The sequence below is a fragment of the Danio rerio genome, chromosome 9, assembly GCF_049306965.1.
Source record: "Danio rerio strain Tuebingen ecotype United States chromosome 9, GRCz12tu, whole genome shotgun sequence".
Taxonomy (NCBI): domain Eukaryota; kingdom Metazoa; phylum Chordata; class Actinopteri; order Cypriniformes; family Danionidae; genus Danio; species Danio rerio.
The window spans coordinates 58,065,001-58,078,000 of NC_133184.1; the positions used below are offsets into that span (position 1 = coordinate 58,065,001).

Here is a 13,000-nt window from a genome sequence, read left to right on the forward strand (position 1 = left end):
AATTTGACATCACTTTTCTACATTGATGGATCAGTGACCGCACGGGCATTCCTGATAAAAAGCTTGTGTTTGTGTGTACAGAAATGTGCTATTCACCCTCCCTGTTAAATTTAATCTAATCCGTGTCCTGAAACACAGCTCCTCTACCGCTTTCACTCCTCATACTGACGGAGGGAGCGACTCGCTTGTGAATGAATCCCCCGAACGACTCTTTCACTAACGTTAGCTGACAATAATACAAGTTTCTGGCAGCGCAGCATCTCGTTGTCATATTTCTTTTGCATTGTTTGCTGATTTTATTCAACAAAACTAGCATAAGCCAAGTGTTTAGTGCGAGTTGGAGCTGCTTTGCCGTATGGTGAATGCAGTAAGTGACTGTTATCCTCAATAACGTGACCTGATTAGCACAAAAGTTCAGAACATACAAAAACAGAAAAAACTTAATATTACCTATGAAATGTTCTGCCTTTGTGCTTTGTTTTCTTTGTTTGCTCGTTACTACACCAGTAGACAGCGCTAAAGTCCCGCATCTTCACGTAATAACACTGTCTTGACTAATGCGACTGAATGACATTTGTCCTGGGAGCACTGTACCAATGTGGCGGCGCTATTGACGCATGCTCAGGGTCCCTATGCCATATCTAGTGTATATATCTATGGTAGAACACTAATTGCATTCCTAATTTTGTGCTATCATTAACTAGCCTAATGTTAACAACATGCTAATGTTGTTAATGTTAAAAATGGCTCCTATCAAGCAGGATTATGGGCTTGTTTGTTTATTTGTGGATCTTGAGAGTTGAGAAACGCACACGTGTACCTTCACAGAAGGCAATGCGCGGGTCTTGGTCCATCATGAAGTGTTTCTGTGAGTTTTGCACCACTCTGGGAAGGTCAAAGATGGTGACGGAAGACTCTGGGTATGCCGACACACACTGTTTGGCCAGGGCTCCACTGCAGCCTGACGAAGGAGAACCACAACCAGTGTTATATACATATATACATTTATATTTGTCCTGTTGTTTAACCAGGAGCACTCTGTGAGATATACAGTGGAGGGCAAAATTGTTCCCCCTCCTTCTGTTTCTTATTTTTCAGATATTTCCAGATGATGTTGAACAGATTCAGGAGTTGTTCACTGTGTTTCCTCTAATATTTGTTCTTCTGGAGAAAGTCTTATTTGTTTTATTTCAGCTAGAATAAAAGCAGTTTTTAAAGGGTAGCGAAACACTAAAACACATGTGTTGAGCTGTTGACAGTCGTATATGTGTTCCACACTGCTAAAAACACTATTAGGACACCTATATCTCACTAAAAAGTGTAAATTGGTTGTTTTTGCGTTATTTCAAGCAAATTCGTACTTCCGGTTTGAAACAAATTGTTGAAGCTGCGTCACGGTCATGATATAATAGCGTGTATTCCAGCGTGCAGACTGGACGTCTGTGCCAGAGTGAGTCTTATTACGTCTTACAGTGTGCTGCATTAATGCATGAGTAAAGCTTGGTTCAAACCAATCAGCGCGCTCTATTGTGCACCTTCATTAATATTCATTACTGTCACAGTGTTTAGACGACAGAGACGCCACGTTGTGTTGGCAAAACAAGCGTGAAGTGTTGCTTTTATAGTTTGCTGCAGTGAAGTTTTGTTTTCATTTTCTCTCTGTGAGAGCTCAGCTGGAGTCACGTGTGGATTAACAGTGTACGCGACGCTCCACAACAATAACTTACGTGTTTAAGGAGGATTATTGTTTACCTGAGAGCTGTTCTCATCTGCAAACGCTGAGATCCGGATTCGCTTGTAGTCTCCTCTTAATAAAGACGCGGCTCTAGTTGCTGGTGATTGTCCTGTCTCTACAGATTTGGTAAGTGAGCGGCCAGTGCTCTTTGTTTATTCAGTTTGTTCGTATCGAACTTAACTATTGCACCGAGTGTAAACATGTTAGCACCACAACCAAACTTTAACCTCGTGTAGGATTTTCACCGCACTTAGTGACCGGAATAACACACGCGGCTTTCTGACGCTACCTGCCGTGTGCATCTAAGTTTCCGGGAAATGCGGAGGGTTTTTTCTCTCATTCGCCGTGCGGTATCAAACATTGCATGAAAAATACACGCTTAGAGCAGCTCCTCCAATCAAATATCTCGTTTGTTGTGTGGGACATGAATGAATTCCCTGAATGAAAGAGCCAAACTGCAGTTAAAGTCCACCATTTAATAATTTGGCAAATAATTCCACTACAGATGTCCATGTAGACACAGTCACTTTCTCCCCTGTGTGTGTGACTTTAGACACTCCCACACCATGCCTCTTTTCTTCCTCCGACACGCCCCCTAAACAGAGCTGGACACGCCCACTTTTCTGACTTTTTCCAAAGTAGAGGTGTGAAAACACCCTGCTGAAACGAGGGGGTTTCATGGTTTCATAGTTTTAAAGCCATTTTAAGGTCAATATTATTGGCCCCTTCAGCAATATTAGTGTTGGATTGTCTTCAGAACAAACCACTGTTATACAATGACTTCCCTAATTACCCTAACTTTACCCTAATTACCCTAGTGAAGCCTTTACATGTCACTTTAAGCTGAACACTAGTGTCTTGAAGAATATCTAGTCTAATATTATGTGCTGTCATCATGATGAAGAGAAAATAAATCAGTTATTAGAGATGAGTTATAAACACTATTATGATTAGAAATGTGCTGAACAGAAATTGGGGTATTCATATAAAGGAATGTAAATGTAACAGCAGGGTGAATAACTCTGACTTTAACTGTATGTTTATATTGTGCATGAGCTCCGACACCTCGGGCCACACATTAATATTCTTGAGTTCTGTCACCTGCAACCATCTGGAGCCGAGAGCGCAGCGTCCTCAAGGAGAAACTCAACACTTCACCTTACCCACAAATCAACACTTCCTTTCCCCACAACTTTAATCAGAGGCGTTTCTAAAAGTGTACAAATATCAGCCATTATTGAATGTTATTGTACAGTTTGACATGTAGAGAGAGAGGGAACGTAAATGACTTCTTTTACAAAACCTGCTTCATATCTTGAACATATTAACAGTGAGCAAATCAACAACACTTGTCCAGTAAAGTCTCTATTAACTCTTAGTTTAGTTTTTTGTGCACATAAGATTATTAAACGTGTGTTTATCTGTGTGTGAAGATACTCCAAACTCTGACAGGTTTCAAACAACATGAGTAACTAATGACAGAACATGTGCAGTTTTGGGTGCACTGTCCCTTTAAGAAGAGACGACATTCTGTTCTGTTCTGTTCTGTTCGGTTCTGTTATTTTCTTTTGTGCTGTGTTTTGTTCTTTTCAATTTTGCTCTGTTCTATTATGTTTTGTTTCTTTCTTTTCTTCTCTGTTCTGTTCTTTTTTCTCTGTTCTGTTCTTTTCAGTTCTGTTCTTCTCTGTTCTGTTCTTCTCTGTTCTTTTCAGTTCTGTTCTTTTCAGTTCTGTTCTGTTCTTTTCAGTTCTGTTCTTTTCTGTTCTGTTCTTTTCAGTTCTGTTCTTTTCTGTTCTGTTCTTTTCAGTTCTGTTCTTTTCAGTTCTGTTCTTTTCTGTTCTGTTCTTTTCAGTTCTGTTCTTTTCAGTTCTGTTCTTTTCTGTTCTGTTCTTTTCAGTTCTGTTCTTTTCAGTTCTGTTCTGTTCTGTTCTTTTCTGTTCTGTTCTTTTTTGTTCTGTTCTGTTCTGTTCTGTTCTTTTTTCTCTGTTCTGTTCTTTTCTGCTCTGTTCTTTTCTGTTCTGCTCTTTTTTGTTGTTCTTTTTTGTTCTGTTCTTTTCTTTTCAGTTCTGTTCTTCTCTGTTCTGTTCTTTTTTGTTCAGTTCTGTTCTTTTCTGTTCTTTTCTGTTCTTCTCTGTTCAGTTCAGTTCTGTTCTGTTCTTCTCTTGTCTGTTCTTTTCAGTTCTGTTCTTCTCTGTTCTGTTCTGTTATTTTCTTTTTTCTGTTCTGTTCTCTTCGGTTCTGTTATTTTCTTTTGTGCTGTGTTTTGTTCTTTTCAATTTTGCTCTGTTCTATTATGTTCTGCTTCTTTCTGTTCTTTTCTGTTCTTCTCTGTTCAGTTCTTTTCTTCTCTGTTCCGTTCTTTTCAGTTCTGTTCTGTTCTTTTTTCTCTGTTCTGTTCTTTTCTGTTCTGCTCTTTTTTGTTCTGTTCTGTTCTGTTCTTTTCAGTTCTGTTCTTCTCTGTTCTGTACTTTTCCGTTCTTCTCTGTTCAGTTCTGTTCTGTTCTTCTCTGTTCTTCTCCGTTCTTCTCTGTTCAGTTCAGTTCTGTTCTGTTCTTCTCTGTTCTTTTCTGTTCAGTTATGTTCTTTTTTCTCTGTTCTGTTCAGTTCTGTTCTGTTCTTTTTTCTCTGTTCTGTTCTTTTCAGTTCTGTTCTTCTTTGTTCTGTTCTTTTTTGTTCTTCTCTGTTTTGTTCTTCTCTTTTCTTTTCTGTTCGGTTCTGTTCTGTTGTTCTTTTCTATTCAGTTCTGTTCTGTTCTTTTCTGTTCTTCTCAGTTCTGTTCAGTTCTTTTCTTCTCTGTTCAGTTCTTTTCTGTTCAGTTATATTATATTATCACCTGTTTTCTTCTATTCTTTTATTCTTCTATTTTTCTTCTATTCTATTTTTTATTATTATTCTTTATTCCATGTTATTGCATTATTGTGCTGATTTTGCTGTGAAAACTTGGCAACCCTGCATACAAACGCAACAGAAGAACCCCCCTTTGCTTCTCCAATGAACTCTACAATGTGAACTTTAAAACGGCAGATTTCTCATATGAAACGGCACATTTGAGTGCTCTAGTGATTGTGTGGATCACCGTGGAGCGCCCGATTCCTGTAAACACACTCTATTATTAAGAGTTTCACTGAAGAGTGTCAAAACTGACCGTCTGAGGGCTCATCCATCATTAATAATCTCATTTAACTTTAAATCCCGTCGCCATCTGACAAATGCATCTTGAAAAGTGCAAATATTTAATGCAGTTTCTCAATTAAGACAAGCTCATGAGCACTGCATAGGGGACGACTGTGAAATAATCAGGACCCAGCAGCACAAACAGCAGGAGGAGTGTCAATAACTGCCGCATGTGTACATTCATTTATTCAGCATTCTTATTTAAATAGCAGATAAGAAACACACACACACACACACACACACACACTCATAGTGTTAATGTGATCTCGTTTCATTAGCTCGTCTACAGGTGTCGCCTGATGATTACCCGCATGTAGGACACACACCTCTGACAAATCTGACATGATTAAAGACGCAGCGGGGGAATAACTGAGGGCACATCGAGGAAGAGGAGAGGAAAACTGATGTGACGGACACTTCCTTCTGCAGCTTACACACACACACACACACACACACACACACACACACAAAACACATACACTCATGCACACACTCGTATGCACACACACACACACAAAACACACTCTCAAGCTCACACACACACACTTTCTCTTTGTTAAGCATGCACACACACAAAACACACACACACGCTTTTTTTTCTTACACAGACATAAACTAAAGCATGCTCACACACACACACGCACGCACGCACACACTCATGCACACACACACACAAAACACACTCTCAGGCTCACTCTCTTTCACTTACGCACACACATACACAAAAACACATATGCTAATGCTCACACAGATGCACACACACACACACACACACACACACTCTCTCTTTCTCTTACATACAAAATATATAGACTCATGCATGCACACACACACACATACACACACACATAATCTCATGCTCGCTCATATACACACACTCACGTGCACACACATCCGCAAAACACAAGGATATGCGCATACACATACCATCAGACACATGCTCGTGCTCATACACACACAGGATGACAGAAACACTTGTTGAAATATGATCAATAATATATTCATATCTTCAAATACACGCTCAAAGTCTCTTAAATCCCCTTTCTACTCCATTCTGATGCTCGCTCTGAACTGCAGCAGATCCTCTTGAGCATGTCTACATGCCGAAATGCAGTGAGCTGCTGCCATGTGATTGGCTGATTAGACATTTGTGGTAACGAGCAGATGGACAGGTGTACCTAATAAAGTGGCCGGTGAGGTATTTTCTTTCTTCAGTGTGTGTGCATTACTGGCTGCTAATTCACTGTTCATCTGTTTACCAAAACAGTCCGCCTCAATCCTTTACTGTGGTGCTGACACTCTACAATATTTAACTGTGACGGTGTCAGAGCTGTGTGTGTGTGTGTGTGTGTGTGTGCAGCAATAGCTCCACAGCGCCATCTGCTGGATCCTGCGCTCTAACTATCATGACTGCACCAGTGTTGAGCTACACTGTCATGATTTACTGCTAAAGAAATAGAGAGAGAGAGAGTGTGTGTGTGTGTGTGTGTGTGTGTGTGTGTGTGTGTGTGTGTGTGATCTACTTCTTACCTCCGAGGTCACAGATGGTCTTGTACGGCGTCAGGTCGAAGGCTGTGATCACGTCGCGCCCGCAGATATTCCAGACCGAGTTCATCAGGTGCATAAACTTCACCATCTCATCATCAGACCTACACACACACACACACATTAGAGCATCACACACATCAGAGCATCAGACAAACACACACACACACATCAAAGCATCACACATACTCTTTCTCACTCACACAAACATACTCTCTGACAGACACACACACAGGCACGCACACACACACACACCTGTAGAGGGCTTCAAACAGGTCTTTAGAGTTGACTCCAAAGGCTTTCTCATACTGGTTCTTCCCGTCTCTGACAGTGGAAAAACAACAGGAGTAATAGAATAATCTGTCTCCACTCCACTGCAGAGATTTGGATTATTAAAGCTGCTGTTCACACCTCTGTCTTCCTATATTAATCAATTAATGATGAGGGAATGGATGAATGAAGGATTTAATGAATAAATGACTGAGTGAATGAATGAATGAAAAAATACGTAAATAAATAAATAAATGAATGGATGGGTGGATGGATGGGTGGTTTAATGGATGAATTAATGAGTGTGTGATTTAATGAATACATGAATGAGTGAATAAATGAATTAATAAATTACTGAATGAATGAATGGATAATTAATTGAATTGATGAATTAATGAGTGAGTGAATTAAAGAATAAATGAATTAATTATTGGATGGATGGATGGATGATTGATTGGATAAATTAAAGAGTGAGTGAAGTATTAAAAAAATTAATGATTGATTGAAAGGATGAAATGATGAGTGAATTAATGAATAAATTTATGATTGATTGAAAGGATAAAATGATGAGGGAATTAATGAATAAATTAATGAGTGAATGGATGAGTTACTGAATAAATTAATGAATAAATTGATGAATTAATAAGTTAATTAATGAATAAAGAAAATTAATGATTGAAAGGATGGATTAATGAGTGAGTGAATTAATGAATAAATGAATGAGTGTGTGTGTAAAGTAATGAATGAATGAGTGAAAGAATGCATAATTGAATGAACGAACAAACGAATGAATGAATAAATTCGTGAATGGCTGAATTAAAAAATAAGTGAGTGAACAAATGAATGCATGAATAAATGAGTGAATGAATAAATGATTGAATGCATGGATGCATTAATGAATGAATAGATGAATGAGTGAATAAATAAATGAGTGAATGCATGCATGAGTGAGTGACTGAATGTGTGTGTGTGTGTGTGTGAAATAATGAATGAATGAATGAGTGAATGAGTGAGTGAATAAATAAATGAGTGAATGAATGCATGAATGAATGAACGAATGAATGAACGAATTGGTGAATGGCTTAATTAAAGAATAAGTGAGTAAACAAATGAATGCATGAATAAATGAGTGAATGAATAAATGAGTGAATGAATGAATACATTAATTATGCATGAATGAATAAATGAGTGAATGCATGCATGAGTGAGTGATTGTTTGAATGAATGAATGAATGAATGAATGAATGAATACAGTAGCTGTAGGTGTAGTGTTTTACGCACCGGACGGCGTCGCTCAGGTAATGCCAGCACAGGTAGATGGTTCTGGAGCTGTACTCGATAGAGTGATACAGAGACTTCGGGCTGGACTTGACCAGGAACACATTCGACATCTCTGTGTTACTGTACAGAACTGAGGAAACAGCTCATCCATTAGTCATCAGGCTTCTGTGTGTAACATGTCATTTACTAGTCATTATATTAGGAGACTATGGAAAGCTTGACTCTGATTGGCTGATCTGATTGATTCACACCAAATGTGATTATTTTTATTAGAGTCGGGTAAATTTTGCAATTAATGTGTGTGTGTGAGTGTGTGTGTGTGTGTGTGTTATATTTGCTTATTATGTATATGTAATACACACATACTTAAAAATATATATACAACTTTGTTGCATGGGTTTTCTAAATTTATTTATAAATTGTGTCATATACATATATATTATACTTCTAAATATAAATAAACATTTTCTCAAATACATGCATGCAGTATATATCTACAAATAAATCAGTATATATTCATTTACTGATTCATTCGTGGATATATACTGCATGCATATATTTGAGAAAATGTTTATTTTCTCTAATATATGAACAAGCAAGAACGTGAGAAAGCGACTGAACGAATGTATGAATGAATGAGACAGGTGCAGCATGAGTGTGTACCGGTACCGGTTCCGTCGGTGTGTGTGTGTGTATTGAGCAGCTGCAGCCCCACACACGCAGACAGCAGACGCTCCGTCCCGTCCACACTGGTGCTCAGAGCTGCAGAAACCTGACCAGCAGACAGACACGCAGACTGCAGGAGCTCAAACACACCCAGCTCACAGGCGGAGAACAGAGTCTGAAGAACACACACACAGCAGTCCTCAGATCAGCAGATGTTTTATTTTTCAGGATTCAGAGAACTCATTTGAAATAATTTCAATGCATTTAAATGCATCTCGAGTCTGAACAAAATCAATATCTTTTTATCCTGTATCAGTTTAGACAAAGACAGAAGCAGAACATCTGTGCTCATTACTGACATCTAACCATGATCAAGTCCTCGTATTACACAGATTTCTGAAGATCATGAACACTTCAGACTGCAGTGATGATGCTGAAAATGCAGCTTTAAATCTCAAGTATAAATTACACTTCACAACATATTCACACAAAAATCTGCTCTAATAAACTCTAAAAATATATCAGATCTTTTAGCGTATGTTTGATTAAATGAAGCCAGCCGGTGTAGATGTGATGTACCTTGGACACCAGGAACCCCTCCATGTATTCGAGGATCTTTTTGGGGTACAGCTCCGCTTCTTCTGCCATGTTTTTCTGTGTGTTCACAGTGATTGTTCGTCTGCGTGTGAAAGTCTGAGCGCAGGCTTTAACTCAGAGACATAAGCAGATTACAGAGATTACACACTCCAGATTGATGCACTCTGAGCAGCTTTAACCCAGACCTTCAGATCAGGTTTAATTATAATGAACGAATGAATCAATAAATGGATGAACGATTCAGCAAACTGCAGATCTAAACACAAACACCATCATGAGCATGACCAAGTGTGACAGAGCATTCAAGACAGAATTAATTCATCTCAGAGCTTATACAGTGCTCGATTCGGATTGGCTGATGGGCATTCTAAGGTGTGTTGTCATTTGCATATAATTTTGACAGAATCGGAGAAAGTTTTTCAAAGCTTTAAGACAATTGAACCAATTGATTTGTAAACTGATTCACTGATTCAAAGCATTCAAAACACCTAGATAGCATTAGTTTGGGTGCAGTACCAGACATGACCACCAGGTTTACATTCAGTTTCCATTACGGCTGATTTATACTTCTGCATGCGCAGGCTACGGCATGTGGACCCTCGTTGTGGCTGTCAGCAATGCTGACGCGCACCTCTCAAAAATATAACTACACATCGCAACGACGCATAGAGCAAGCTGTGATTGGTCAGCTTGGTAGCGATGACGAGAGTAGGCGGAGGTGAGAGCCGCGCGAGGCTGATGCAGCGAGTGTTTACAAATGTGGAGTCTCGTGAAGGAGACTGTTCATTTGTGTTTATCTTATGCTGTGTTCACACCAGACGCAGAACGTGCGGACTTTATTCTCACTATTCTCACGTAAATAGACGGGTGAACATTTAAGTTTACTCATTTAATTCGCGCGTCAAAGTCACTTCAGAACAGATCAAGGGCAGGGCTTCTGTCTGCCCGGTGACTGTAGCTTAATTGCTAAACGGCTAACATAAATTTTATTGAGTAGATGTGTTTATGTGCTTTATGAAGGCTAAAAAACGGCGTTGATAGAAACTTAACCTGGATGATGGCGGCTTGCAGCGGTGCTTCAGACTGAGCCGAGCCCAGTTTGAAGAACTGTTGTCGGTGTAGGCAGTAGGATTTTCCCCCGGAAAACCAACAATAGGCGCTATGTCACAATCACGCCCATACATGAGCAAGCTCCTGATTGGTTGATGTAGAGCGAATGTCCGCTGAAGTTCAGATTTTCGAACTCGAGCAAATCGCGCAATTTGCGGGTTAAGCGCGTCAAACGCGCAAAACGATCAATTCGTGCTGCGCAATTTGCATCATTCGCGCCGCGCCATTCACACGTATCGCGCAGCAAGATCTGTATTTGCATCGTTGCATTGACTTAACATGTTCATCACTTACGCTTGATGCTTCTTCCATGTCTGGTGTGAATTAACATTATGATTATAGTTGTTGCATGTCCGCCGGTTCCCGCCTCAAAATGAGCGAATTTGAGCTACTTGTACATTAAGGATGTGTTCAGAAAAAACAAAACGCCAGCGAAGAAACTCAACACAGAGGAACATAAACACCTCACTGCCAGCTAGTGTTACAGAAGTGTATTGCAGGGCAACAGAAACAGCACGCAGAAGAATAAATGCACAGCAATGGGTCACGCCGATCACTTGATGCAGAGGTATAAACCAGGCTTTAGTGATCATACAAGGGCATCCCCTGTTCCTGTCATGTAAGTAGAAATAAAGGGCTCTATTTTAACAATCCAGTCTGCAGCTCAGGGCATGACGCATTTAGGGCATGTCTGAATACACTGGTCTAACAGGGCTGTGCTGATTCTCATGATGAGTTGTGGTTGTACTTTGAGCATAACGTGCATTAAACCAATCAGAGTCTCGTCTCTCATTGCTTTTAAGGCTGTACTCACACTAGGTAGTTGCCTCGAACCGTGCAAAAGAACGCTTGTCCCCCCTCCCGTCTCCCCTGATGGCCCGCACTCACATACAATCGGGCCTCAGCACGCTTACGTCATCACTGCTGCGCTGTTCAGTGAGAAGTGCTCTCTCGATTTCTCTAGTGGAGATTTCTCTAGTTATATCGTGTCAGTCGTTTGATATGCAGTGACATGCAGTCAAATATTTCGCCAAACAGTCCTTAGGGATGCGGGGACACGCAGTCAGATATTTTACCGGACAGATCCGCCACTTTTGACACTCATAAACAATCATTAAGCTCTCGTGCTGCAGGAATGAGGAGGTCTGCTGAAGGCGCGCAGCTGACGTGCAGTGAGGAGTTTGCGTCTTTAATAAACTACGGCAGTTTGCGTTCACTGAACAGTAAGAATGATTAATAAATCCATATGAAACAGTGCCTTAAAAGTCACGTCTCGCTTTCAGTTTCGGGCTTTGGCGCATTTTGCTCTCACACACAAGTGTACCGCGCCAAAGCCCAAGTGAACCGCGCTCAGGCCCACCTCTTCCAACTAGGCCAGGGTCAGCCAAGTGAACCGTGCTTGAGCCCGATTTAGCGCACTCACACTTCTCAAACGATCCGGGAAACGGGTCTGGGCACAGTACGGATGGCATAGTGCGAGTACGCCCTAAGAATCAGTTGAGTCACTCCATGGCACATTTGCTATTTACATGGCGGCTTTGTAAGAGTTAAAACTGAACGCTTCACTAGCGAGAACACCATTAAACAAAGAATCTGCAGCGCAAGGATAAAGAACCAGCCTCCTCCATTCGGCCTCTTTACTTTACTTCTTTACTTTGGTGGATTGAGGAAACGGTGGAAACTCACTCCACTGAACACATCCATCAGCCCACATATTTAATCTCCTTTGTTAAACACAAAGATTTGCTTCAAAACTATTTCTAAATTCAGTTCTGATCTCCAGCAAAGGAATAAATGAGCAATAATAATAATAAAGTGTGCTCAGAAAACTGAGTTATATCCAAACACACGTCCTGCTCTTATTGCCCATATGCTGATACAGATGCCTCCAAAACCCCACAGCTGGACACACCTACACTTGTGTTTATTAAATATAAACAAAATAAAATAAAAATTGGTCTATTGCACAGTCTATTTCAGTTCCTCAGAATAGCAACGCACCAACAATGCACCTTTACACACCTCCCATGAGTCCACAATGCGACACAAATGAATTTGCTATTTGAACAAGGCGTAAAATGGGAAAATTATGATTGTGCTGGCCTGAAAATTGAGTCGGGTGTATGACAGGGCCCAAAAATTCTATAATACTACGGGCAGTTTGGTGGTGTTTGAGTTGAATTTAGTCTCAAAAAACATTAACATGTAGATTGCTGTAGCACAGTAATGCTTCACGACTCTAATGACTATCCTGGTCACAAATTAATAACTGCTGCTCAGTAATATCTATCAAGAATCAGTCACCAGATAAGGAAATTAGACATTTTAGGCTTTCAAATGAGAGTTTGTCATGATTGCTTGAAGTTTAGACTATAGTATTATGCTTTAATATACCCGCAAATGACTTCACAGCTTGAAGAGTGACAGTAAATGTGTTTTAATCTCTTACTCTTCCTACAAAACCAAAAAGATAAATCATGCAACATGTAATCAGAAGTTAAACCTTATAGTTATAGATGATAGATAGACCTTATAGTAATATAGAGGTTGTCATGATTAGATTAGAATTTCATTGCAGTATAGTGAAGTAAACTTAAGCGTCAGTCTATCGGGATGATGAGA

General features: G+C 39.9%; 1 protein-coding gene across 3 annotated transcripts in view; it reads right to left on the reverse strand.

Annotated features, from left to right (window-relative positions):
• The window catches only part of asmt (acetylserotonin O-methyltransferase), a 14,746-nt gene extending 5,333 nt beyond the window's left edge, over positions 1-9,413 (reverse strand). The window contains exons 1-6 of one of the 3 annotated variants that reach the window (XM_009305018.5): positions 9,251-9,413; positions 8,675-8,846; positions 8,006-8,135; positions 6,710-6,778; positions 6,440-6,558; positions 821-961 (exon numbers count right to left, since the gene is read on the reverse strand). In XM_009305018.5, the coding sequence (XP_009303293.1) occupies positions 821-961; positions 6,440-6,558; positions 6,710-6,778; positions 8,006-8,135; positions 8,675-8,846; positions 9,251-9,319 (700 nt within the window). In that variant the 5' untranslated portion in view covers positions 9,320-9,413. 3 annotated transcript variants of the gene reach the window in all.
• Between the last annotated feature and the right edge of the window lie 3,587 nt (positions 9,414-13,000).